Genomic DNA, 27287 nt, shown 5'->3' with positions numbered 1-27287 from the left:
ACACACACACACAGTTTATCATATGCAATCCATTGGTATTCATACTGTCATCAGGCCATTAGTCAACCTTCTGGTTTTTCTGGGTTGGAGGTTTTCTTCCCCTTTCTGCTTTGGAAAAAAATAAGCACACTTGGGACTCGTTATTAAACATTGTTATTATCCAGTAAATACAGTGTTATTATCCAGTAAATACAGTGTAAGATTCTGAAGCATAAGGGTGTGTCACTGGCCACCAAGATTAAGTTAATTCATGCCATCGTATTCCCTATTACTAGGTGTAAAAAGCTGGGTGTGAAAGCTGGACAATGAAGAAAGCTGACAGGAAGAAAGTAGACTCCTTTGAAATGTGGGTGTTGGAGGAGAGTGTTTTGGATACCCTGGACTGCTAAAAAAAAAAAAAAACAGCGGGTTATAGATCAAATCAAACCTGAACGAACCCTAGAAGCTAAAATGACTAAGCTGAGGCTATCGTTAGGGTTACCAGGTCCCTCTTCGCCACCAGCGGGAGGTTTTTGGGGTGGAGCCTGAGGGAGTTTGGAGAAGGGAGGGACTTCAATGCCATAGAGTCCAATTGCCAAAGCAGCCATTTTCCCCAGGGGAACTGATCTCTCTCGGCTGGAGATCAGTTGTAATAGCGGGAGATTGTCTGCTACTACCTGGAGGTTGTGCAAACAAAGGTTAGCGTGCTGTAAGATAGTTAGCAAACGAAGACAGCAACAAAACTGTCAAACAGGTGAATGAAATAATAGTGGTATTAATTTATCATATCCACTATATCAAACATAGAAAGCACATATCAACACATGTGCACAATGCTGTGATATTGAATCCATATACAAACATAGTATCTGCAAAATCAGCGTTATAAGTATAGTCCTTTCAAAGGTGCAAGATGCTTCCTTTTCTTCAAGAGATTCACTTCATGTTACAACAGAAGTCCGGTAACCATTCCGTTTCGGCTTATCATAGCCTTCCTCAGGCTTTGATTATAATATAAATTATAATACCACTATTATAATTTCATTTACCTGTTTGACAATTTTGTTGCTGTCTTTGTTTGCTAACTACCTGGAGGTTGGCAACCCTAGCTATCGTATTTTGGTCACATTATGAGAAGACAAGAGTCACTGGAAAAGACAGTCATGCTAGGAAAAGTAGAGGGCAGCAGGAAAAGAGGAAGACCCAACAAGAGATGGAGGGACTCAATAAAGGAAGCCACAGTCCTCAATTTGCAAGATCTGAGCAAAGCTGTCAAAGATAGGACATTTTGGAGGGCTTTCATTCATAGGGCTCTATTTCCACGCATGCGCACCTCTTCAAGCGCTCTCGGCCCTCGGAGGCGAATAACTCCCATCGTCCCTTTCTCCCGCACAAAGAAGTCCTTTTGCCCCGCCGTTCAGGAATCATAAAAATGGCTGCCCAGAGCGGCCAAAAACTTCACTTCCGGTAAAAAACAAAAAAAACAAAAGAGGTTACCGGCCGCATTTGCTAGAGCGTGACGGCGCTCTGTTACTTATCTTTTTCGGTTAAAAAAATCAAAACGGAGACGCGTGGCGGCTGAAAAACTGACTGCCGCGGTTGCCGCTCCGTCATCACACGGCAGCCCCAACTAGGCGCTACAACAATCACTATGGTTACCTATTTGCGGGAGGGACTCCTATTGAGACCGGAAGAGCCCATAAGGGCGGAACCGTTTGAGCGGAAGGTGAGGAAGTGACGTTTTGAAAATCGCGCATGCGTAGTGGTTGCCGAGCTCTGAGGAAGCCGCATCGGTCTTTGAGGCCTGGCTTGGGTGAGCGCGTGTGAGGGATGCGCAGTAGTTGCTGGGGTGGGGATTAAGGGGTGGGGGGTCTGCTGGGTGTCTGTGAGATAAAGATGGGGGCAATAAAGGTTCTGGGTCAGAGAGGGCGTCGCTTTCAGGGTCTTATGCGAAGACTGCCTGGCTGTGGGGATGGGACAGGGCTCAGTATTAGTTTTTTAAAAATATTGGTTTTATATTGTTATTCCTTTGAAATGTGGTGTTGGAGGAGAGGGTTACGGATTCCGTGGACTGCCAAAAAAAACAAATCAGTGGGTTATAGATCAAATCAAGCCTGAACTGACCCTAGAAGCTAAAATGACTAAAATGAGGCTGTCGTATTTTGGTCACTGGAAAAGACAGTCATGCTAGGAAAAGTTGAGGGCAGCAGGAAAAGAGGAAGACCCAACAAGAGATGGTTGGGCTCTGTAAAGCACTGGTTCCCAACCAGGGGTCCATGGACCCCCAGGGGTCCGTGAGAACTAAATTAAGGTCCGCGAAACAAAGTTATAAACCCATAATAAATTAATATTTCCAATTAAAAGTTCTCTATTATAAATATATATATATTCAAATATTATTCTGTTTAATGTTTAACTAACAGTTATGATTTTCAAATTTTCGGAATTTTTATTTTGAACCTTGGGATCCCTGCACCGAACAAAAAAGTCCTAGTGGTCCCTGGTCAAAAAAAAGGTTGGGAACCACTGCTGTTAAGGAAGCCACAGCCTTCAATTTGCAAGATCTGAGCATCTGAGCATGGCTGTCAAAGATAGGACGTTTTGGAGGACTTTCATTCATAGGGTCGCCATGAGTCGGAAGCGACTTGACGGCACTTAACACACACACATTGTTATTTCTGTGCCACATTTTATCTATGGCTGAGCAAATTAAAATCAGTAATAAATTGATAGGCGGCAGCGTGAAAATGCGCCGTCCGACCCAGCAATAAGTAGCTGTGTTAAAATAAAATTGGAAGGTGTACGATGCAATCTCTTAGCTGAAGTTTGGGGCTGGTCAGTGCCTGGATTGGAGAGTTTCCATGAACCTTATGTCGGCTGCCTTAAGTTCTGTAGTGGAAGGAAGCAGGATGTCCAGACATTATGTATGAACCCAATCATAACAGCCAGCAGTGAACATTAAAAATAGGGCAGGAATCAGATTTAACTAATAAATGAGTGATGTATTTAGCACCAGTAATATATGTGGTAGTTTATAGAGGAACAAGAAAAGACAAGTCCATCCTTCAGGAACTTACTGCTAATTTGCACCCTAATAAAATAAATAAGTCGAATAAACACAGGCTGGTTCTGGGGTCCCTGCCTTTCATCACATGCAAATAGCAGGTTCTCCTTAATTTCCTTGCCTGATTCAGATCATAACTATAGCATACAAAGAGAAAGAACTTTAGCCTTTCCCCATGTACTTTTTTCCTAACCTGAAACAAACCATGGGGGTTGTTTGACCCCCCACACCATTGCTGATCAGGAAAGCAGCACAGGGTGAAGGCTTAAGCCATAAGTGGGGGAGAACCTGCAACTTGGGTGTGGCTGTTACAGAGGGCACAGTGTGGAGACCCCAAACCCAACCCGTGTTCTCCGTAATGTGTGAATCAGTCCTCACAGCCTAAAATTTGGCATATGGGAAGGCAGCAGAAGGGAGTAAAACAAGAGCAAAGAAGGGAAGAGTATGTGTTAAGGTATATTATCTGGGGGTTGTATCAGTATTGGATGAGGACTATATAAATACAGAAATATCAGCTTAAATTAAATGAGAGAAAATAGATCAATAGATTTTTTTAAAAAATATTGAACTTGCTGTCCCTTGAAATTTTGTCCGTGCTTAGGACTGGGGAGGGGGTCGTTGACCCAGAGCTACCGCCGCCATGTCCCGCTTCTTTACCACGGGCTCAGACAGCGAGTCGGAGTCGTCGCTTTCTGGGGATGAGCAGGTGGCCAAGCCTGTCGGAGGCAACTTTGGAAAACAGTAAGTGTGGTGGGAGCAGGGAGAAGGTTGGGAGAGTGGGAGGCATAGGGTCAGAGAGCTGTTAAAAAGTGACTCGGGCTATGTAGCCAGAGAGTGGGTGCAGGCTGAAGACCTGAAAGTAGCAATGCCCTGAGGACCTTACAGTGAATCTTTTTTGTTTTTGTTTCTGTTTATTCATGACACCCACCCCATACCCTTCTCAGACACACTGTCACCTATGTACATACTTCTCTCTCTCTCGCTCCCTAAGCCCCTTATTTGTATCTGTTTGACAACCTATTTAAGGACACAGAGAAGAGCCCTGCTGGAACAGACCAGTGGTCCATCCAATCCAGCTGGCTGATTTAGATCACCACTAGGAAAGCAGTTCCATGTCTGCCCCGCTGCCAAAGGTGGCGATGACGGATAGGGTCTTTGTTGTAGTAGGTCTCAGATTGTGGCCCTCCTTCCCCAGAGAAGCCTGTCTTGGTGTGCTCCTGGTACATTTCAGTAATCAACCTAAAATATCTATTTAGAGGACCATAAGCTATGCTTGCATTATGGCAGTGTTTTCTTGCCAGTGTGCTCAGTTATATATATATTTTAAAAATCAAGTATATTATCAATTGTAAGGCATCAGCCTAGACTTGGCAGGTGGGGAGGGGCCATGGCCAGGATCTATCAGGCCTCTTTGGCACTCACCAGGTTCTTTGTTACTCAGAGTCCCACTTTTGAGTACATGTATATGATCCTACATGCCCAGGATAGAATTGGCGTTCTTTTCATGTATCATCAACCTGCTGCCCTGATTAAGAGGCCAATGGTGTGCTGATAAGTTTAACTGCTGGGATTTATTTAATTTCTTTTGGCTGATTTTGACCAAGTACTTCAATATGAGTTTGTACTTCATAGACTTTGCAGACCCTAGTAAATCTACAAGCAGGGTGTGAATGTGTTAAATAAAAATAGTAAGATAGGTACAAGATATTCAGCCAATACTGGCAAAGCAAAATTGAGCTCTGGATGGTTCTCTCAGCATCTGTTTGGATTCAGGCCGTGTCTCTTGAACGTCTTTTCTCCCACTTCCTCTTTCCCATAGCTTTAGGCTTACCGTTTGCTGAGGCTCTCTTCTACTTAGGCACGTATGACTGCTGGCTCACAACCTATGGCCAGGCTTGGTTTGCTTCAGCTGTAAAGTGCAGGGATCCAGATTGTCTTTTTCTTTCTTTCTCGTAGACCTCTGGTTCTGAGTGAAGATGAAGAAGATACGAAGAGGGTGGTGCGCAGCGCGAAGGACAAGAGGTAATGTGTGGCTGGTTTGGTGGGAAGGGGTGTGCTTGGCTTCTAGAGGGCTGGGGCTCACAGCATCTTCAGGTGTCCAGGACGTTTCCCATTCTGTTCATCAGCACGTCGCTTTTCATCCGCCATGGTGGCAAGGTGTCCTCGAAGGGGCCTGTGTGAAATTTCCCTCCAAATTTCTTGCAGGTTCGAAGAGCTTACCAACTTGATCAAGACCATCCGAAATGCCATGAAGATCCGGGACGTCACCAAGTGCCTGGAGGAGTTTGAGCTGCTGGGCAAGGCCTATGGGAAGGCCAAGAGCATTGTGGATAAGGAAGGTGTGCCCCAGTTCTACATCCGCATCCTGGCAGACCTTGAGGACTATCTCAATGAGGTATTGATTGTGGGGGGTGGGCAGTCATGGACCTGTGGAGGCTGTTTCTGCAAATTCTTGGGCCTGGTTAGGGAGGGGAGATGGTATCATGCTTTTTATTCTACTTTCTTGAAGGGCTTGTGGTGTAGTGGTTAAGAGCAGTGGGCTCTAATCAGGAAAACCAGGTTTGATTCCCCACTCCTCCACATGAATGGTAGACTCTAATCTGGTGAACCGGGTTGGTTTCCCCACTCCTCCACATGAAACCAGCTGGGTGATCTTGAGCCAGTCACCGTTCTCTTAGAGCTGAGGGGAAGGGAAGGTGATTGTAAGCCAGTTTGATTCTTCCTGAAGTGGTAGAGAAAGACGGCATATAAAACCAACTCTTCTTCGTCCTCTCCCTATGTTAGGCTGAGAGAGACAGAATGAATGCCTAAGGTTACCCAGAGAGGTTCTATGGTGATCTGAACTGAGTCTCTCTAGCCTTCTAACCATTATCCCCACACCGTCTTTACATTTTCCATGATCAAAGATAATGCTGAGGGGTTAACCCCTTCCCCCAATTATGGCTGTGGAGAAAGGAGAAGGGAGTTGAGCCTTCCTGGCATCCTCATTGTGGCCCTCTTAGAGGAGGGGTCTGAATTGCAGAGGTGGAGATGCCCAGCTTAGGCCGGGGCTCAGGATTTAGCCAAAAAGCTTCATCGGATAGGTTCAGCGTTCTTGTTTCCTTGTATTTTTTACTGCCTGCCCCCTACTTCCCATTGCATGATGGTAAAACAAGGAGGCTTATTGACCGGGGCGGTGCTACAGAATATTTCAGTAGCAGAGCTCCTGCCGGTGTGGGTGGTGAGAAGGCCCCTGAAGGGGGAATGAGCAAAACGGCATCCATTATTGCAGCTCTTGAGAGCCAGCATGGTGCAGTGGTTAAGAGCGGTGGTTTGGAGCTGTGGACTCTGATCTGGAGAACCAGGTTTGATTCCCCACTCCTCCGCATGAGCAGCGGAGGCTAATCTGGTGAACTGGATTTGTTTCCCCATTCCTACACACGAGGCCAGCTGGGTGACCTTGGGCAAGTTACAGCTCTGTTAGAGCTCTCTCAGCCCCACCTACCTCACAGGGTGTCTGTTGTGGGGAGGTAAGCCGGTTTGAGTCTCCCTTAAGTGGTAGAGAAAGTCAGCATATAAAAACCAACTCCTTCTTGAAGTGCTGTTGGGCAGACCAATCCCAAGAAGCAAAGTAGACATGTTGATGGCAGCGGAGTGTGTTATCATACCGTTGTCCAGTTTTTCTGTAAAAGGCAGGAGGGTTCTTACTCTTAACAGCTCAAGGAGCGTGCAGGAGAAAGTGGGCTGAGCTTTCTCATGCCTCTTCTTGGTCAGTTGCTCCATCCACCCTTGGATCTCTGCTCCAATACCAGCAAATCCTTTAGACATCCTCTGCTTTATATGTGAATGGAGCAGCCCACCCCCCACCCTTGGCGCATCCAGCTTTGACTGAGAAACCAGAAGGGCAAGATGATCTTCCTATATTGCATGTTTTGGGAGGGAGCAAAAAATTGCTTTGTGAAACAAAAGGGCTGCTTGGCTTCTCTAATGGCTTCTTCCTCCTTTCTCATCCTTTGTAGATATGGGAGGACAAGGAAGGCAAGAAGAAGATGAACAAGAACAATGCCAAGGCGCTAAGCACCCTCCGCCAGAAGATCCGGAAGTACAACCGGGATTACGAGAGCCAGATCACCTCCTACCGCCAGGTACCTCATATACTGCAGGGCAAAGGATTTCCAGGGAGGTGGTTGAGAAACCCTTTGCAGGAAAGGAGCTGTTGTCTTCATAAATCCTTAGGAAGTGGGTTTGTCAGGCGGGTTGAAAGCTACATGGGGGCATTTAACTTGATGGCGCTGGAGTTGTACTGTGGAAGGGCAAGCGGGTGTTGAAGGCGGGTAGCCTGTCCCAGCAGCCTGTGTCACATAGTCTCTCAATCCCCCAGAATCCCGAGCAGTCGGCCGATGAAGACGAGGAGAAGAAGAGTGATGATTCAGAAGGTGAGTGAGGACGGACGGGCAGGTCAGGGGGCAGGTGATCTGTTGTGAGTAAGCTTTTGCAGGCGATGGGGAACCGACACATGACGCTGGAGTTCAGTGCTTGGGACACCGGGCGTACTTAAAAAGCAGCCCAAGGCAGTGCGGACAATCTGGAATTCATCTAACGCATTAGCAACGGGGAGGCTTGTTGCTGGGTAGCTCCCTGATTGGAATGGCCACTTGGCTTTGCTTTAAGTCTATTCAAGGGAAAAGTGCCAGTGTGGCATAGTGATTAGGAGCGGCGGGCTCTTAATCTGGAGAACAGGGTTCGATTCCCCACTCCTCCGCATGAGCAGTGGACTCTAATCTGAAGAACAGGGTTCGGTTCCCCACTCCCCTATATGAGCTCTAATCTGGAGAACAGGGTTCGATTCCCCACTCTTCTACATGAGCAGTGGACTCTAATCTGGAGAACTGGGTTCGATTCCCCACTGCTCTACATGAGCAGTGGACTCTAATCTGGAGAACTGGGTTGGTTTCCCCACTCCTCCCTGTGAAGCCTGGTGGGTGACCTTGGGCCAGTCACAGCTCTCAGAACTCTCAGCCCCACCTACCTCACGAGGTGTCTGTTTTTTTGAGGGGGGGTGATTGTAAGCTGCTTTGAGACTCCTTAAAGGTAGAGAAAAAGCAAGATATAAAAACCAACTCTCCTTCTTAACCCCCACCCCTGCTTAAAATGTGGGGAGGGGCTGTGGCTCAGTGGGAGAGCATCTGCTTGGCAAGCAGAAGGTCCCAGGTTCAATCCCTGGCATCTCCAGTTAAAGGGACTAGGCAGGTAGGTTATGTGAATGATCCCTGTCTGAGACCCTGGAGAGCCACTGCCAGTCTGAATAGATAATGCTGACTGATGGATCTTGGTGGTCTGATTCAGTATAAGGCAGCTTCATGTGTGTGCGTAAAGTGCTGTCAAGTCGCAGCTGATTTATAGTGACCTCATAGGGTTTTCAAGGCAAGAGGCAAACAGAAGTGGTTTGCTATTGCTTGCCTCTGCGTAGCAACCCTGGACTTCCTCAGTGTTTGCCCATCCAGTACTATTTAGGGCCATCCCCACTTAGCTTCTGAGATCTGGGCTAGCCTGGGCCATCCCGGTCAGGGCATGTTGAAAGAAGGGGAGACGTTATCTATCGGCGAAATGGCACATGGAGAGGAGTGTTCAGTGCCACCATCCCTGGTGCTGAAGCGTCAGTCCAGATCACACTCCTCCACAGTCGCTTTTTCGGACCGCAGATTAGGACTGCATCAGTCATTCCGATTGCAGAGCTTGGCACCAGGCAATAATTTGTTCTTCTCAATTATCTTCCCCCTCCACCCAGGATCTTCATCTATGGATGAAGACGACGAAGACGGGATGGGTGCAGCCGCTTTCCTGAAGAAGAAGGAAGGGGCCGGCGAGGGACGCAGCAAGTTCCTCAAAAAGATGGAGGTGAGAGCCAGGTCTGCCCTCCAGAAGGAACTGAGTGCAGCTCGCTGTATTTTAGAGATCAGAGACAAAGAAAGAGAAGAGCTTTTTTGTGCAGGGGGAAATTGCCGAAACTTAAGCCCTTTTCACCTGCTGGCTGTTGCTTTTCACTACCCCTCCTCCCCGCAGCTGCCTACGGATGCAGATCTTTTGCACGGTGTGCTGGTTGACGAAGCCTTTCTCCCTTTCCTCCCCCCCCCCCGGCAGGATGAAGATGAGGAGGAAGAGGATTCTGACGATGACGAAGACTGGGGTTCGTCGGATTCAGAATCTGACTCCGAGTCAGACGAGGACGAAGGCAAATACACCTCGTTGGCTTCCAAGTTCCTTAAGAAGTAAGCGGGGTGTTTCTGTCGGGCAGGGCGAGAGAACACATTTGAGCATCTGCATCTTGGGTACACACACGTGAGACTTCAGGAGCAGATAATAGATGGGGGATGGCCTTCAGCTATGAGTTGATATCTGGTCAGAGTTTATCACTTCCAATTTGAAAACAAACCTCTTGAGCTGTGTTGGTCCCGGGACTGAGTCACTTAAAGTTCTCAAAGGACTAGAACAATCATTGGGGCCTTGCTGCCTTATCAAATGATGTTAAGCACCAGTGGCTTAACAGACCGTCCCCTGGCAGATAGGGACACTTTTTTGGACCTGGGTGATTGTTGAATCGGGGAATCTCCAGGGCCCATGTCAGATGGGTGCAATTTTCCCCTGGGAAAACGGAGGCACGCAAGCTGGCTAAGACGGCATCTTGGATTTGGGCTTTGTTTTAAGATTTGGCTGAGCGCTAGCGGCTTGGCATATTTGTTCTGTGCTTGGAAACTGACCTTGGTGAAGTAGATATCCAGGTGATCTTGGCTGGTTTAGCTGAACCGGTCAGTCTCCGTGACATGGTGCAGCTGCAGGAATTTGGTGGCTTTATATAGGTTTGATCCAAACAAGATTTTTTAGGTAGGATTAATTGATGCAGGGTTTGATCTGTAAGAGACAAGCTGGTGTGTCTAGAGTACAGCGGCAGCTCAGATCCGAGACGCTTTGCCAGGAGTCGGGCTTGGTTTCCCCAGCCTGGCTCTGTTCCTGCCACAAGCAGACAGCACCTGTTAGAAGCTCTGTTCCCAAGTGCACCGGGGTGCGATTCACATGGAAATATGAAATATGAAGCTGCCTTACACTGACTTGGACCATTGGTCCGTCGTGATCAGTGTCTGACTACACAGACTGGCAGGGGCTCTCCAGGGTGTTCTTTTTTTAAAGAAGTTTTTATTTTCGAATTTACAATTCAACATGTACAAACAGTACAAGATAAGCAAAACTGCAACACCAAAACAGTAAACACTAAAGACTTGAAATCTACAACATTTAGTAACTTACAATCACTGAATGGGCAAAACCAATTATAGTCTCATCTTATTTTTTTTTCTGTGTTAACTATAATGACTTAATCTCATAGAATGTATACTACTTAATATCCTACCCTCACATGATTATACTCTTTATTCTGCTATGTCTTTTAAAATCACTTGTTGAGTAATTATTGATAATAACTAAATTCCACTATGCACAATTTCCCCCTTTCCTCTCTCTTTTTTTTATAGAGAAGCATATGCAGTATATAATTTCCAATTTCTTTAGAACTCTTTGCAAGGTCTTCTATTTACATAACTCGTCAGTGTGGCCATCACTGCATACTCAGCTAATTTGTCCTTCCACTCTTCTAAGTCGGGGCAATCTTCAGCTTTCTATTTGGAGGCAGCCATCACTCTAGCTGCAGTAACCATATACCTTCTCCAGGGTGTTTGGTAAAGGTCTTTCACATCACCTGCTTAACTCATCCATTAAAGTGGAGATGCTGGGGATTGAACCTGGGACCTTCTGAATACCAATTAGATGCTCTACCACTGAACCATGTCCCATCCCCACTTCAGATCTGGACTGAAGTAAGGAGAGCTTCAGCTCCCCCACACAAACACACACACTGTTTCTCATACCCAGAATTGCCTGTTGTTTGCCCCACTGGAGAGCTGCACGTGCACTGTGGGAAACCCAGCTTGTGGCAAAACATATTGTCTAGTTCAGACCTCAGGACTTCAGACTTGCATCATTAAAAAGGATGAGCTTATTTTAACCCATCCTTGGCTTCCCAATCAGAACCGGAACCGAAGAAGATAAGAGAGTTCTGGAGAAGAAACGTGAGGAGAAGGCCAAGAAGAAGCAAGACCGCAAATCTAAGAAATATGAAGGTGATGAGGATGACAATGAGAGTGGCGAGTGGGAGAAGGTCAAGGGAGGTGTCCCTCTGGTCAAGGTAAGGCAGGCATTGCTGCTGGCCCCTCCAGGCAGCAGAGGGACTGACCGTGGGGTGCAGAGGGAGTTGCAGGACTTCTGCTGCCTCATCCTTTTTGTTGCCCCTCGCCAAATAGTCTGAACCCCTCTGCCTTTTTCCTCCTTGCAGGAGAAGCCCAAGATGTTCGCCAAAGGCACCGAGATCAACCACGCGGTGGTGGTGAAGAAGCTCAACGAGATCCTCCAGGCCCGGGGAAAGAAAGGCACCGACAGGTGAGACCGGGAAGGGTGGTCTTGCCCAAGAAGGGGTTGTCTCCTTTTGACATTAGCCTCCTGGCTAATGCCATCCTTAGGGAGGGATGGCAGCACGGTATAGCCCCAAGCTTGTCAGATGTTGGAAGCTAAGCAGGGTTGGTACTTGGAAGGGAGACCACCAACGAAGTCTGCAAAGGAAGGCAATGGCAAACCCCCTCTGCTTCTCACTTGCCTTGAAAGCCCTTTGCCGGGTTCGCTATAAGTCAGCTGCGACTTGACAGCACTTTACACACACAGTGCCACTCTGTAGTTGAACTTCCTGTGTTTTTTATGGTCCTGCTGTAACGGATTGGATTTTGGCCCGTAACTTCAGAGAACTATGAACTAAAAATAGCTCAAGGCTTTGCTCTTGGCCGCTATTCACAGCATCACAATCCTCCCCGTTTTATCAAATTAGAAAAGGCTTAACACCTCATCCAACCTTTTTGATAGTACAATATTTTTCTCAGGACGTAGGTCCTTCGTTTCTCTGTTTAGGTAACCAGCAAATGAATTGACACCTATGTGAATCTAACTTTTATTATCAAAAGGAAAGGTTCTTTTTAATAAACAACAGTATAACATATAATACTAATATTATTGAACTTATACAGAATGTAATTAAGCAGGCAAGTATAATCAATTCTCCTAACATTATTTTAATGCATATTAAAACTAGTTGTCTGTTAGAATAAATCAGAATTCAGTCTCTTATTCATTGCTCTTAAGGAATATCAATTAAGCCAAAAGGGTCCTAATATCTTACCAAGCAAGGGTCCTTCAATCTCTGAGCTTCAGTCCAAGGAAATCTGATTTGGTCCTCAGATTCATGCATAGTTATAGCAAAACTTATCTATCTGATCAATCTCTGAAGTCACTTATCACAGTCATGTGACTATTGCTAAATACCTGGTTGGCTATTGTAATAAGCAAGTCAGCATAAACACATCTGTTCACTTTATCACATGATCAATACATATCTGAAAGTTTCTGGTCTTCTATCTAGCTCTATCTCGTCAAAATAACCTTTTAAAACTTTCCCAAACTTTCCTAAAAACTAAAACTGCAAGCAAAGGATGACATAGCAAACAGGTGTCTCCTTGTACTGGGGATGAGATCATTGCTACTGCGACACTGGGGCTAGGCTGCCAGGATAAAGACCTGGCTCTTATAGGCAGGAGACAACCCGTGGGCCTTCCAAATCCCCTTTTGCTTTTAGACATGTAATGAAAGCTGAAGCCCTTCATAGCCACAGCCAGCCTCAAAAGAGATTTGGGGAAGGGGCTCTCAAAGGAAAGGCTGTTGGTTCTATGCAGTGCCTCTCATTTCACAGATTTATGAAATCGGTGTCTGGAGATCAGATGGAGTCTTGCTCCTCATGTGAATAAGGGAGAGCTATTCATGGCTACTAGTCATGGCTTTTCTTATGTTCTTATGAGAGGACGGTCCCTGTGTGTGCATTACCACTGCTGCTGTATTTTGTGCTAACCTTGTGGCTGTTTCTGGACCATGGCAAATATCCTGTGCCACATATTGTTCAAACCAGCCATGGTCCCAGCTTGGGGTGGGGGGGAAGGTATACTACGAAGGAAGCTGAATCACTCTGCTGCCTCTTGTGTCACTCTTGCAGGAGGGGGTGGTTTTCTCTCCCCTCTCCCTCTTTAGTGCAGCTCCTCCTGAGTAGTCCTAACAGTCCTGGGAATCGACTTTCCTGGGGTGGGAAGGGGTTGCTGGGAGGAAAGGAATGCAGGAAAGATCCGTGATCCTTGCACCTATACATCGCTAGATCAGACCCAGTGTTGCACCAGGGTTGGAGGCTTTAGCACAGGCCAGTGAGTGTTGTGCTGATTTTAGGGGAGTATTGGGGGGTATCGTAGAGTGGTTTTCCCTCCATCTATACCAGTGGTTCCCAAACTTTTCAGGCCACCGCCCCCTTGGTTCCACAAACTCAACCCCAGCGCCCCCCACTCTATCCAACAGCACAGTTGAAGGGGCCCACCTCTAGCGCCCCCTGCTGCCCCCCTAGGTAATACCACCGCCCCCCAGCGGGTGGTACTGCCCTCTTTGGGAACCACTGATCTATACCAACACACCTCCCTGCAGGGCAGCGCAGATCGACCTTCTGCAGCTGCTGGTCGGAATCGCAGCGGAGAACAACCTGGGAATCCCCATTGACGTCAAGATCAAGTTCAACATTGTTGCTTCCTTGTATGACTATAACCCCAACCTGGCTACGTACATGAAGGTACGGTGCTGTGGGTGGGGGGGAAAACTCCCAGCTTGAGACCTCAGTCCCTTTCCAGTGTGGTTTGGGAGATGTGACCTTGTGAAGCTGATGCTTGGGCCCTGGGATGTTGAGCAGCATCTTTGCTCTGCTTCTTGCGCAGCCGGAGATGTGGCAGAAATGCCTCAACTCCATCAACGAGCTCATGGACATCCTCTTTGCACAACCCAACATCTTCATTGGTGAGAACATCGCAGAAGACTCGGAGAACCTGTCCAATAATGAGCAGGTTAGTATCCAGTAGGCTGGTGTCTGCAGTTCAGGGCAGTATAGAATGAGCCAGAGGTGGTGGGTAAGGATTCTGGTGTAGATGGGCCGGCCAAAAATGACAGGGCATGAAGGCGCGCGCATGTATAAGTAAAAGGCATCTTAGATGGCAGACTTTGAAAAGTCCTTTTATGACCTGCAGCATTATGTTTGTGGCTCATGTTTGTGGCACAGGTGACATTAAAGGCGTTTGTTCTGCTACCTGATAACCAACAAAGTGAGGGATGGATTCCTCTCAAGGTTATTTGCAAGTGCGAAACTGCTTGCATAAGACCCAAACTACCGTATTTGTCCGTGTATAAGACGCCTCCCATGTATAAGACAGCTCCCTATTTTTTGGAACCCAGAATTAAGAAATCAGGGGTTGTCTTATACATGGGGGCGTGTGCGGAAAAATATGGGCGGGGAAGAGAGCAGGGACCATCGGAAGGCTGGTCGCCAGCCGGCCAGGGCGACCGGGCTCTTCCCTGCCCGCTCTCTTCCCACCCATCAGCTGACGGGCGGGGAAGAGAGCGGTGACCTTCCGTGTATAAGACGAACCCCCCCCCAATATTTTTCTATAATTTTTTAAAAGAAAAAAACATTGTCTTATACATGGAAAAATACAGTAAGTGTTGGTTGGGTTGGCCTGAGTTGAATTAGGGGGTTCCTCCAACCCGGCTCTGATCTTGGCACAGCCAAACATGAACTGACGTTCGCAAATACACCAGGGCTGCACATAGAGCCCTGCGGTGGGGCAAAGACGCCCCCAGGCTGTTTCAACTCAGGGAAATGGTGTCGTGGGGGGAGGATAAAGCCCCTCCCCCCCCTGTGCTACAGTCCCAAGCCGAGTAGGACCCTGGCATTCTTGGGAGCATGAGTTCCCCGGCGTCGCTTTTGGCTGTGCCAGACGTGGCATCTAGTCTGGTCCTAATAAACAAAAAGCACTCGGTGATGATGGGCCAGAAGGGCAGCCGTCTCTGTGCCGCCCTTCGTCCATCGGTAAACTTTTGCCTACCGTCACCATATTCTGGCTTAACATAGAAGGCTCTGTGGGCACGAACAGCTATTCATTACTGCTTAGTTGCCGCCCGTATCTTGCTGTTCCGCCGTCAATGGCGGCGCTTGTCTGTGATGGCCGCCATTCTGGCCAGTGGCTGAAGCAGTTCCCTTCACTTGATATGCCCAGTAGTGTTTGACACCCCCCCCCCATCCCGTCGCCCGTCGGAGCGGTGGACTCTAATCTGGAGAACCGGGTTTGATCCCCCACGCCTCCGCGTGAGTGGCAAGCGCTAATCTGGTGAATCGGGTTTGTTTCCTCGCTCCTCCACACGAAGCCTGCCGGGTGACCTTGGGACCAGTCACAGCTCTCTCAGCCCCACCTACCTCATGGGGTGTCTGTTGTGGGGAGGGGACTGTAAGCTGGTTTGATTCTCCCTTAAGTGGTAGAGAAAGTCGGCATATAAAAACCAACTCTTCTTCTGTTTCCTTTCCCCCCCCCCCCCCCAGCCCTTCCGTGTCCGTGGCTGCATTCTGACGCTGGTGGAGCGGATGGACGAGGAGTTCACCAAGATCATGCAGAACACAGACCCCCACTCCCAAGGTGGGTTCGTCAGGGAAGGAATCTCAGAGAGCCGAACTGGGGGAGAGAAGTTGGGGTTGGTCAGCGGCCTGCAGCTGGTGGAGAGGGGTTGCTGCTGGATCTGTCTGCTGTGCTGGAAGCTCTCGTGCTTGGAACTGAGAGTACTTCTGCCTGCAGTAGATTCAGGACAGACAGAAGGAAATACTTCTTTACACAACGAGTGATCCACGACATGACATTCACTGAATACAGTATAAGGCAGCTTCATGTGTTCATGTGAATGTTTAGGGGAGGGGCCGTGGCTCAGTGGGAGAGCATCTGCTTGGCATGCAGAAGGTCCCAGGTTCAATCCCCGGCATCTCCAGTTAAAGGGACTAGGCAAGGTGACGTGAAAGACCTCTGCCTGAGACCCTGGAGAGCTGCTGCCGGTTTGAGTAGACAATACTGACTTTGATGGACCAAGGGTCTGATTCAGTAGAAGGCAGCTTCATGTGTACTGCCAGAGGATGTAGTGATGGCCACAGGCATAGACGGCCTTTAAGACGGGATTGTTAGAGTGATTCATGGAGGACAGGTCTGTCGGCTACTAGCCATGGTGGCTAAAGGGAACCTCCATGTTCAGAGGCGGTAAACCTGTGAATCCCAGTTGTTGGGACCTCTAGAGGAACTGGTCAGCCACTGTGTAAGACACTGATTTGATATAGCAGAGTTCTTATTACAAAAGGGGGGGAGAACGGGAATTTTAAAAAATTGTATTGTAAAGTACAGTTTGTGATAAGTATGGAGAGGTGATGGGGATGAAAGAGGAGTAGCCAATCAAGGCACAGGAAGTCGCCGCTGAGCAGAGAAGGCTTGTTCAGACACAACCCGAGTGTGTTCAGATTTGAATGCTTCCGGCTAGAAACTTGTGGAGAGGGGCTAGCGTCCCCAAAATAGAAAGCCGAACATCTTGTTCCGTCCTATCTGTTGTCTGCCCTGACCTGGATGGCCCAGGCTAGTCCGATCTCATCAGATCTCAGAAGCTAAGCAGTTGGCCCTGGTTAGTGCTTGGATAGGAGAATAACCAAGGGATGCCAGGGGCATTATTTAGAGGCACACAATAGCTGACCGCCTTGGTTACTCTCAGGCCTTGAAAACTACTGGGTCGCCGTAAGTCGGCTGTGACTTAATGGCACTTCACACACAGACACCGCTGTCATCTTTTGCGTGGTGTATTGTAAACTGCCAGCCCTGCCTGCGAGAGTGTCGAAGAACTCTTGTCCTCTCTCCTCCAGAGTATGTGGACCACCTGAAGGACGAGGGCCGAGTCTGCAAGATCATCGATCGGGTGCAGACCTACCTGCAGGACAAGGGGACCACGGAGGAGATCTGCCGCATTTACCTGCGGCGCATCCTCCACACTTACTACAAGTTCGACTACAAGGCCCACCAGCGGCAGCAGGGGCCGGCCGGGGACAGCAAGGTGGGTTTGTCGGTCTCTGCGAGCAGCCAGGCCCCATCCTGATAGCAAGCAAGCCTGCCAGAGGGTCCCACCCTGTGGCTGTTGATGTAGCATGCGGTGCAGGGTGGGGGTATATACTGAGATGAGGATGTTTGCCGTGCCCTGAACTGTGTGGGAAGAAGTATGTGAATTCCACAGCTCTGGTGGTGGTACAGGAGCCGTAATAGGCGCACGTTTTTGGAGGCCTGGAGATGATGTTTGCAGGCTGGCCAAGTTCAGGGGATTTGTGTTTTAAGATAAACCATTGTGTGGATGTGAAGCGCAGGGGGGTGGGGGTGGGGAGGACATCAAGGGTTTTCAGGCATGCGTACTCTCACAACTAGGATTAATTGAAACGGATGTAGCTACCATGGCTTCCTTGGAGGCTATCCTGAGAAGTGAGGCATCAGTGAGGGTGCCAAGAATGCTCTTGAGCCAGCGTGGTGTAGTGGTTAGGAGCGGTGGACTCTAATCTGGAGAACCGGGTTTGATTCCCTACTCCACTTGAGCAGTGGACTCTAATCTGGAGAACTGGGTTGGTTTCCCCACTCTTACACATGAAGCCTGCTGTGTGACATTGGGCTAGTCTCAATTCTCTCAGACCTTTCTCAGCCCCACCTACTTCACAAGGTGTCTGTTGTGGGCAGGGGAAGGGAAGGGGATTGTAAGCCGGTTTGATTCTCCTTAAAATGTAGAGAAAGTTGGCATATTGAGAAACCAACTTCTTCTTCTCTGTGGAGCTCTCTGGTTCCCCTCCGCAGACCTACAGTTCCTTGGTTGGGAGCCCCGACAAATAACCAGATTTGAAGTTGGCTTCCGTTTCCAGGGTAGACGCGTTCTTAACGTTGCGGCGGGGAACGTTCGCAGTTGATATTCTAGTGAGACGGGAGGACGGGCTCATCCCCTGCTGACTTCACAGTTGTGTCTACCCTTGTAGTCAGAGCAAGACCAGGCTGAAAACGAAGCTGAGGACTCCGCGGTGCTGATGGAGCGCCTCTGCAAGTTCATCTACGCCAAGGACCGGACGGACCGGATTCGTACCTGCGCCATCCTCTGCCACATTTACCACCACGCACTGCACGACCGCTGGTACCAGGCCCGCGATCTCATGCTCATGAGTCACCTGCAAGACAACATCCAGCACGCGGACCCGCCAGTGCAGGTCAGAGAGCAGAAGTGGGGCAAGAAGGGCTGGAGGGAGGCGGGGAAGCTTGGGGTATAGCTACATAAAACCAGTCCCCCAAGAGCAGCGAGCTGTTTTCCCTAGACCAGCCACTTCTCCCAACAGGCTGGCTGGTGAGCTTGGTTTAAATGATGGTTCAAGGCCGGGATTGGAGCAGAGCCCTTTGCGAGCTGCTCAGAGATCCAACATGGTATAGCAGTCAGTGTGCTGGACGAGGATCTTGGGAAACCCAAGTTCCACCCCCCCCTCCCTGATCTGCTGTGGAAGCTCTCTGGCTGGCCTTGGGCCACTCAGCGTGGTGTGATTAAGAGTGGTGGTTTGGAGCAGTGGAGTCTGACCTAGAGAACTGGGTTTGATTCCCCACTCCTCCACATGAATGGTGGAGGCTAATCTGGTGAACTGGATTGGTTTCCCCACTCCTACACAAGAAACCAGCTGGGTGACCTTGGGCTAGTCACGGCTCTGTTAGACCTCTCACAGCCTCACCTACCTCACAAGGGTGTCTGTTGTGCGGAGGGGAAGGGAAGGCGATTGTAAGGCGGTTTGAGTCTCCCTCAAGTGGTAGAGAAAGTCAGCATATAAAAACCAACTCTTCTTCATTCACTCTCAGTCTAACCTACCTCACAGGATGGTTGTTAAAAGAATAAAACGGAGGAGGGTAAAAAATGTGTGTCGTCTGCTCTAGGGGAGAAAAGCAGAATTTAAATACCTAAAACTGCAGTGATCTCCCTGCCCACACACTGTATGCCTATCCAGCAGGCTAAGCCGCACCCATTCTATTCGTTCGGACAGACCTCCTGTCCAAGCTTCACATTGTGGTGTGCTGTTGTTACCCTGGAAAAAGGCAGGCTTGGGAACAAGGAGGGGTGGAGGTGGGATGGCAGGCAGAGCATAGAGACTGAAGAAGATACCTAGTCTGACACAGGAGTGGAGATTCTAGCTCCTTGTCCTCGTATCTGGTCCTTCTGTCCTACAAAAGAACAGTTGGTGGGAGCAAAGGTCTGCTGCACGCAGAAGCCCACGATGAGCAGTTAAAACACTTAGGGCTGTTTAGCTTGGAAAGAAGGCGGTTAAGGGGAGACATGATAGAGGTCTATAAAATTATGCATGGTATGGAGAGAGTGGACAGGGAGAAGCTTTTCTCCCTCTCATAATACCAGAACGCAGGGTCATCTGCTGAAGCTGGAGGGTGAGAGATTCAAAACAGATAAAAGAAAGTATTTTTTTCACACAAAGCATAGTTAAATTGTGGAACTCCCTGCCTCAGGATGTGATGATGGCTGCCAGCTTGGAGGGCTTTAAGAGGGGAGTGGACATATTCATGGAGGAGGGGGCTATCCATGGCTACTTGTCAAAATGGGTACTAGTCATGAAGCATACCTATCCTCTCCAGTACCAGAGGAACATGACTATTATATAAGGTGCTGTGGAACCCAGGCAGGATGCTGCTGCTGCAGTCGTCTTACCTGTGGGCTTCCTAGAGGCACCTGGTTGGCCACTGTGTAAACAGACTGCTGAACTTGATGGGCCTTGGTCTGATCCAGCATGGCCTTTCTTATGTTCATACCTATCCTCTCCAGTATCAGAGGAGCATTACTATTATATGAGGTGCTGTGGAACACAGGCAGGAAGCTGCTGCAGCAGTCTTGTTTGGGGGCTTCCTAGAGGCACCTGGTTGGCCACTGTGTGAAGAGGCTGCTGGACTTGATGGGCCTGAGTCTGATCCACCAGGGCCTTTCAGTGCTGAAGAACATGACCTCTGTAACTCTTCCCTTTGCCGTTGCAGATTCTGTACAACAGGACGATGGTGCAGCTGGGCATCTGCGCCTTCCGCCAGGGCATGATCAAGGATGCCCACAATGCCCTGCTGGACATCCAGTCAAGCGGGCGGGCCAAGGAGCTCCTGGGGCAGGGCCTGCTGATGCGCAGCATGCAGGAGCGCAACCAAGAGCAGGAGAAGATCGAGAAGCGCCGGCAGGTCCCCTTCCACATGCACATCAACCTGGAGCTGCTCGAGTGCGTCTACCTGGTGTCGGCCATGCTGCTCGAGATCCCTTACATGGCCGCCCACGAGTTCGATGCACGGCGGCGCATGATCAGCAAGCAGTTCCATCACCAGCTGCGTGTGGGCGAGCGGCAGCCCCTTCTGGGTGAGTGGTCCCCAAGTAGCCGGGCTGGCCATTTTAGCTGGGAAAATAGTTCTTCTGGCAATTGGTGGTGGCTGCCAACTTGGAAGGCTTTAAGAGGGGAGTGGACACGTTCATATTAGGTGCTGTGGAACACAGGCAGGATGCTGCTGCTGCAGTCGTCTGGTTTGTGGGCTTCCTAGAGGCACCTGGTTGGCCTCTGAACGGACTGCTGGCCTTGATCTGACCCAGCAGGGCTTTTCTTATGTTTTTATGTGTTTGTGCTGGCCACCTAAAAAAGGATATTGCAGAGCTTGAGAAGGTGCAGAAAAGAGCAACCAAAATGCTCGGGCTAGAGCAATTGCCTTATGAGGGGTGGTTGAAACAGGGCTGTTTAGCTTGGAATGAAGGCAGTTAAGAGGAAATATGATAGAGATCTGTAAAATTATGCATGGTACGGAGAGAGTGGAAAGGGAGAAGCTTTTCTCCATCTCTCATAAAACCAGAACACGGGGTCATCTGCTGAAGCTGGAGGGTGAGAGATTCAAAACAGATAAAAGGAAGTCTTTCTTCACGCAACGCATAGTTAAATTGTGGAACTCCCTGCCCCAGGACGTGGTGATGGCTGCCAACTTGGAAGGCTTGAAGAGGGGAGTGGACATGTTCATGGAGGAGAGGGCTACCCATGGCCACTAGTCAAAATGAATACTAGTCATGATGCATACCTATTCTCTCCAGGATCAGAGGAGCATGTTTATGATATGAGGGGCTGTGGAACACAGGCAGGATGCTGCTGCTGCAGTCGTCTTGTTAGTGGGCTCCCTAGAGGCACCTGTTCGGCCACTGTGTGAACAGACTGCTGGACTGAATGGGCCTTGGTCTGATCCAGCCTGGCCTTTCTTATATTCTTTTGATTGCTGCCTCTGTTTGAGCGGCCAGGGTAGCCATAACGCAAGCCCCCCCTGCTGCGGCCATTCCCTTCAGGCTTGATTTGGTCATCTGTCTTGTCCTGCGGCTCCTCTCTGTTCCAGGCCCCCCGGAGTCGATGAGGGAGCACGTAGTGGCCGCCTCCAAGGCGATGAAGATGGGTGACTGGAAGACATGCCACCGTTTCATCGTCAACGAGAAAATGAACGGGAAGGTCTGGGACCTCTTCCCGGAGGCCGACAAAGTGCGCGGCATGCTTGTCCGGTCAGTTTGGAGGGGGGGATTTGGGAGGGGGGGCGAAGGAGAGCGTGGGGTTAGTCTGCCTTTTTGCTTACATGTGGAGCCGCAGATCATGGAGGAGCTAGAGAACAATCAGAGGAAGTAGAGGGGATGATGCAGAGGGTGGGGCTTTTCAACGAGGAGTGGCTGAGATGAAGAAAAAGGGAGCAGAACTGGACTTGTTATACCAAGGGCAACCACTTTGTTCGTGCACAGGAGCTTAGGGACTGTGGCTTGCAACGGGCAGAGGTGGTAGTTCTGCCAATTTGTACAGGATTCCTCATCCTTTCAGACCCAGGACTGGCTTTTAACCCCTGGCGGCTATATGAGTCCTTTCTGTGTTGTTGTTTTTAAGTATATGTTCACCTCCTTTTTGGGAGCACAGTAACATTCAGTCATTGCTTTCCCCTGGAGATCTCTGGGAACCTTAGTTCTGTGTGTGCCAGAATCAGTCTCAGTCGGAGGGTTATTTTGCACCCAGACGGGAATTCCCAGGATTTGGGGAAGAAGCCATACCAGTTAAAATATTGTAGCGAGTATATTAACATTAAGTATAGAAACCACTGCCTTCTTTCTCCCCCCTCACATTGTTTTACTTCCCTTATTTAAGGCGGGGGGAGGGGCAAACTGGACCTGCTGCTGATGCAACGGGACGTAGCCTAACCTGGGTTGCATTTAGCTGAAGACAGATCGTTTGGGGATCCAAGTAGACGAGGCACTGGGAGACCCATAACTGGTTCCTCCCAGCATGGTTCAGAGCTCATTTACAGGTGCACACAGCACCAGTTTGGAATCGGGGTGGGGAGGCTGCTTTTCTCCACTATTCCCTGCAGCTTTATAGACCTTTAAAGAGAAAGATGGGCAAAAGACGGCTGCCTGTCCCCCCCCCCGAATAAGAAGGCTAATAACAGAACATCTGTAAAGGTGAAAGGGTTAAACCCCTTCCCATTCAATACGTGTGCCCATAAATGAATATCGAAAGAGGGAGGGAGATCTTCATGCCTTCTTTTCTGCTTTAGAGATTTCATGTTTTTAGCTCTCAAAGCTGCTTCTGTTGTTTCTTTGGCTCTCCCATTCAGGAAGATCCAAGAGGAGTCTCTCCGAACCTACCTCTTCACTTACAGCAGTGTCTATGATTCCATCAGGTACTGTGTTGGGGGTCAAGTGGGGTAGGTCTCTCTTGAACTGCTGTCTGCTTCAGCCTGGATGGCCCCTGGCTTACATTGTGGGTGGAGAGTACCCAGCTGGGGAGGGTGGGGAGGCTCCCTGGATTCAGCATCTCCCTCCAGTCTGACCCACAAAACAAATCCTTCCTTTGTACTGTGGGGCATTTTTTTCCATCTCATACACAACCGCAAAGTCCTCTGAGGGCCTCTGTCCCATTAGCAGAGCTTCTGCCTTGCAAGCTACTGATGTCCCCCCTCCCCTGAAGACTGAGGTGGCGTAGTAGTTAAGAGTGGCGGACTCTAATCTGGAGAACCTGGTTCGATTCCCCACTCCTCCACATGAGTGGCGGACTCAAATCTGGAGAAATAGGTTGGATTCCCCACTCCTACACACATAGTCTGCTGGGTAACCTTGGGTCAGTCAGTTCTTTCAGAACTCTCTCAGCCCTACCTACCTCAGAAGGTGTCTGTTGGCGGGGGGAGGGGGGAGGAAGGCGATTTAAGCCCCTTTGAGATTCCTTTCAGTTGAGAAAAGTGGGATATCAAAGCCAACTCTTCTTCTTAACTTCTCCACACCTTAATCTCCTGTTTAGCATGGAGATCCTGTCGGATATGTTTGAGCTGGACTTACCCACTGTGCACAGCATCATCAGCAAGATGATAATCAACGAAGAGCTGATGGTGAGAGAGCTTCTGCGTTGAAGAGCTAGGGAGATGCCGGGGTGGGGGGGAGATGGCTGGCAGACGTAGAAGGATGCCACGTGGCAATAACGGGAGGGACAGACTTGGAGAACCGTGTCCCTTCCACTCAAATGGACTCAAAGCACTTCCCAAGTCAAAGGCCCAGTTCCTGCAGCAGCTTCAACAAGGCCACGGAAGAACATTGGTTGGGCCGTCTTGAGAGAAGCGACTTCAAAAATGTTTGAGAGCTCTGTATATAAAATAGCTAAGTTTAGAGCAGCAGAAGAAGAATAAAAGTAAAGTATAGAATGGGAAATATGAATTGTATTCAAGTATTGCTTTCATTAAAACACTTAGGGCTGTTCAGCTTGGAAAGAAGGCGGCTGAGGGAGAAATGAGAGGTCTATAAAATTATGCATGGTTTGGAGAGAGTGGACAGGGAGACGTTTTTCTCCCTCTCCCATAATACTAGAACACGGGGTCATCTGCTGAAGCTGGAGGGTGAGAGATTCAAAACATAAAAGGAAGTATTTTTTCACATAACGCATAGTTTAATTGTGGAACTCCCTGCCCCTGGATGTGGTGATGGCTGCCAACTTGGAAGGCTTTAAGAGGGGAGTGGACATGTTCATGGAGGAGAGGGCTACCCATGGAAATTAGTCATGATGTATACCTATTCTCTCCAAGATCAGAGGAGCATGCCTATTATCTTAGGTGCTGTGGAACACAGGCAGGATAATGCTGCTGCTGTCGTCTTTGGGGGCTTCCTAGAGGCACCTGGTTGTCCACTGTGTGAACAGACTGCTGGACTTGATGGGCCTTGGCCTGATCTAGCATGGCTTTTCTTATGTTCTTATTGCTTCGATAGATAGCCTGAAAAGTAGTGGAAACATGGATAAAGATTATTGATTAAATGTCTAGTATGACATGAATAATCAATTCAAAATGAACTTCCTGAAAGATTGCTTACACTGTATGTATGTGAACGATTGAGAATGTTATGTTTGTTTTTTTGAAAATTTCAAATAAAAAAAATATTTTAAAAAGAATGTTTGAGAGCTCATAGCTGAGCCTCCCTTTCTGGGTCGGTCTGACCATCCCCAAATCTCACCCTTGTTTTTCTAGGCCTCCCTGGACCAGCCGACCCAGACCGTGGTGATGCACCGGACGGAACCCACAGCCCAGCAGAACCTCGCCCTGCAGCTGGCTGAGAAGCTGGGCAGCCTCGTGGAGAACAACGAGAGGGTCTTTGACCAGAAGCAGGGCATCTACGGGGGTTATTTCCGGGGTGAGCGGAGTGCTTGCGAATCTATCGTCCCTCCAGTTTCCTTCCTCCTCTCCTCCCCACTCATCCTGTTATTCCTCTGGCTACATTTTTGCTGTGATCTTTGTAGGGTGGTAGATATTTCCAGTGTTTCAGTGATATACCCCCCACCCCCCATCTATCTTCTCATTTTCAAACAAACCGCTCTAGCCTTTGTGGTCATGAAGGAACACCCGTCAGCCTGGGTCCTGCCTAGATTTCTGAAGGCGCAAGGAGAGGGAATGGTTTTCACCAGTTCCCTCACCTCTGCTACCCTGAAATGCTGCTGAGTGGGAAGTATTTGGAGCTGCTCCTCCCCCCCATAGAAATCTAGATGGGATGCATGCCACTGATCCTACAGAGCTTCCAGTTGTGGAGAGTGCTACCTCCTTTCCTTGCCTTGTGAAGGTCCAGCTCTCTTTGGCTCTGAATATTCTCCCTCTGTGCAGTTTATAAAAAGTTAAACCCATTTTCCCCTTCCTCAGATTTCTCCAAGCCAAAAAATGTGGATTTAATTTGAAAAACTCCAATTTGTTTTGGTGGAAGAACCTGATGTTATCACTTGACAGCAATTGAGACTCTTATATTGCACGTGATTCCACCATGCACACCACCATCTTAACAATTAGATCTTTTCCTGGCATGTTTTGCCGATTGCCTTTCACCAGCCTCATTTCCTGTCCATCTCTCATCTCCACCCTATAGATCAAAAAGATGGCTACCGTAAGAACGAAGGAGGCTACATGCGGCGTGGAGGGTACCGGCAGCAAGAACGTCAGAGTAACTACTAATCCTTAGATTGTCGTCACAGAACTTTCTCGTGGTGTGTGTGTGTGGGGGGGGTCCTTAGTCAGATCGCCAAATTTTCAAACATGCAGAATAAAGAATCGGTCTGAAAGGAGAGTGTGTGTGTGGAGTCCTTGGGAGCACAACAGGAGGTGGGGGATACTCTCAAGCCAAGGAAATGGGGGGGGGGTAATCTGTGAGCCCACATCAGCGACCTTCAGTTTTTGCCATCAGTTCCAAAGAAGAATGTATTGGTATTGTTGGTGGAGAGAGCAAGCAGCGGTCTCCAAGCCAAACTTTGCACGATTTGCCTGTGTGGACCTTCTGTGCATGCCGAAAGACAAATGTCAAGCGTTTTGCTTTCTTTTTAAGAAGGAGAAGAGTTGGTTTTTATATGGCAGCTTTCTCTACCTTTTAAGAAGAAACAAACCAGCGTACAGTCGCCTTCCCTTCCTCTCCCCACAACAGTCACCTTGGGAGGTAGGTGGGGCTGAAAGAGTTCCGAGAGAACTGTGACTGGCCCAAGGTCACCCAGCTGGCGTCGTGTGGAGGAGTGCAGAAACCAACCCAGTTCTCCAGTTAAAGAGTCCACTGCTCCTAGCCACCACACCACACTGGCTCTCAGATAACTACCCTCTCCCGGCAGTGGTGATAATCACCTTTCCATGGAGGCTCGAATTCCAGAGTTGCATTTGTAAATCACACCGGGGTTTTTTTTGTCACACAGTGTGACTATCAGAGCTGTTTCTTGGTCTTTTGCTGAATCCCCATCAGGGCCCAGTTTACTAAGGCCTCTACTTTTTCAAGGAGCCCCGTGGTGCAGAGTGGTTAGCTGCAGTACTGCAGTCAAAAGCTCTGCTCACGACCTGAGTTTGATCCCGACGGAAGTCGATTTCAGGTAGCCGGAAGTCGATTTCAGGTAGCCAGCTCAAGGTCGACTCAGCCTTCCATCCTTCCGAGGTCAGTCCAATGAGTACCCAGCTTGCTGGGGGTAAAGGGAAGATGACTGGGGAAGGCACTGGCAAGCCACCCCGGAAACAGTCTGCCTAGTAAACGTCAGGATGTGACGTCACCCCATGGGTCAGGAATGACCCGGTGCTTGCACAGGGGACCTTTACCTTTACCTATTTTTCAGCTTTGATAAATGATAACAATTATACCAACTTTGGCAAAACTACATAGCCCCAAACAAATTGGATTGCCCCTCAGCGCTCTGCCGGCTTATTTCTCCTTCCTGCTTCACAGACCTCCCTCTCCATATCCTGCCCATGCCTTCAAAACATGGGAGTTGGATGCTGACTAAACTGGCGTTAAGGGGAAGGGCTGCCATCATCACTGTAAAGCTTCCCTGCCTCCTAGGGCATCTTGGCCATCTTCTGGTCACTGGGGGTGTTGGGGGGGAGGTAGTTGTGAATTTCCTGCATTGTGCAGGGGATTGGGCTTGATGACCCTGGTGGTCCCTTCCAACTTTATGATTCTATTGTATGATTCTAGTGCAACCCACTAATTTCTCTGAAGTGGTGCTGTCGGCGGGGGCACACAAAACCTTTACAAACCGCATGAGCAGCAAATGGGGGGGGGGTCCTGCTGGAGGGCAATCAGCAAAAAAAAAAACACCCATGTTCCTTTCTGCCCTCATAAGGGCTACCAAGATGGCTAATAATGGAAATAAATACAAAAGACAGCAAAATGCTGGGGAGGAAGGATGGCTCTC

General features: G+C 48.9%; 1 protein-coding gene across 1 annotated transcript; it reads left to right on the top strand.

The window, feature by feature from the left end:
- The first annotated feature begins 3669 nt into the window (after nt 1-3669).
- On the top strand, nt 3670-25611 carry LOC130489472 (eukaryotic translation initiation factor 3 subunit C). Its single transcript, XM_056863201.1, has 20 exons — nt 3670-3784; nt 5000-5065; nt 5249-5438; nt 7042-7167; nt 7404-7458; nt 8811-8920; nt 9164-9291; nt 11102-11258; nt 11406-11509; nt 13634-13775; nt 13918-14043; nt 15570-15663; nt 16917-17104; nt 18060-18284; nt 20092-20455; nt 21463-21622; nt 22717-22782; nt 23397-23484; nt 24610-24772; nt 25493-25611. Exons 1-20 carry the CDS (start codon nt 3684-3686, stop codon nt 25576-25578), a joined length of 2739 nt encoding a protein of 912 aa, XP_056719179.1. The 5' UTR covers nt 3670-3683; the 3' UTR covers nt 25579-25611.
- Nucleotides 25612-27287: the final 1676 nt, after the last annotated feature.

Source organism: Euleptes europaea, chromosome 18 (assembly GCF_029931775.1).
Source record: "Euleptes europaea isolate rEulEur1 chromosome 18, rEulEur1.hap1, whole genome shotgun sequence".
Lineage (NCBI taxonomy): Eukaryota > Metazoa > Chordata > Lepidosauria > Squamata > Sphaerodactylidae > Euleptes > Euleptes europaea.
Note: the sequence above shows the minus strand (reverse complement) of the source record. Positions and strands in the feature narration are given on the sequence as shown.

Excerpts from the sequence above, each read along its gene's own strand:
- LOC130489472 (XM_056863201.1), top strand. The coding sequence starts at position 3,684 with ATGTCCCGCTTCTTTACCACGGGCTCAGACAGCGAGTCGGAGTCGTCG. Across the intron at positions 5,066-5,248 it reads CGCAGCGCGAAGGACAAGAG|GTTCGAAGAGCTTACCAACT; the intron begins GTAATGTGTGGC and ends AATTTCTTGCAG. Across the intron at positions 24,773-25,492 it reads CTACGGGGGTTATTTCCGGG|ATCAAAAAGATGGCTACCGT; the intron begins GTGAGCGGAGTG and ends TCCACCCTATAG.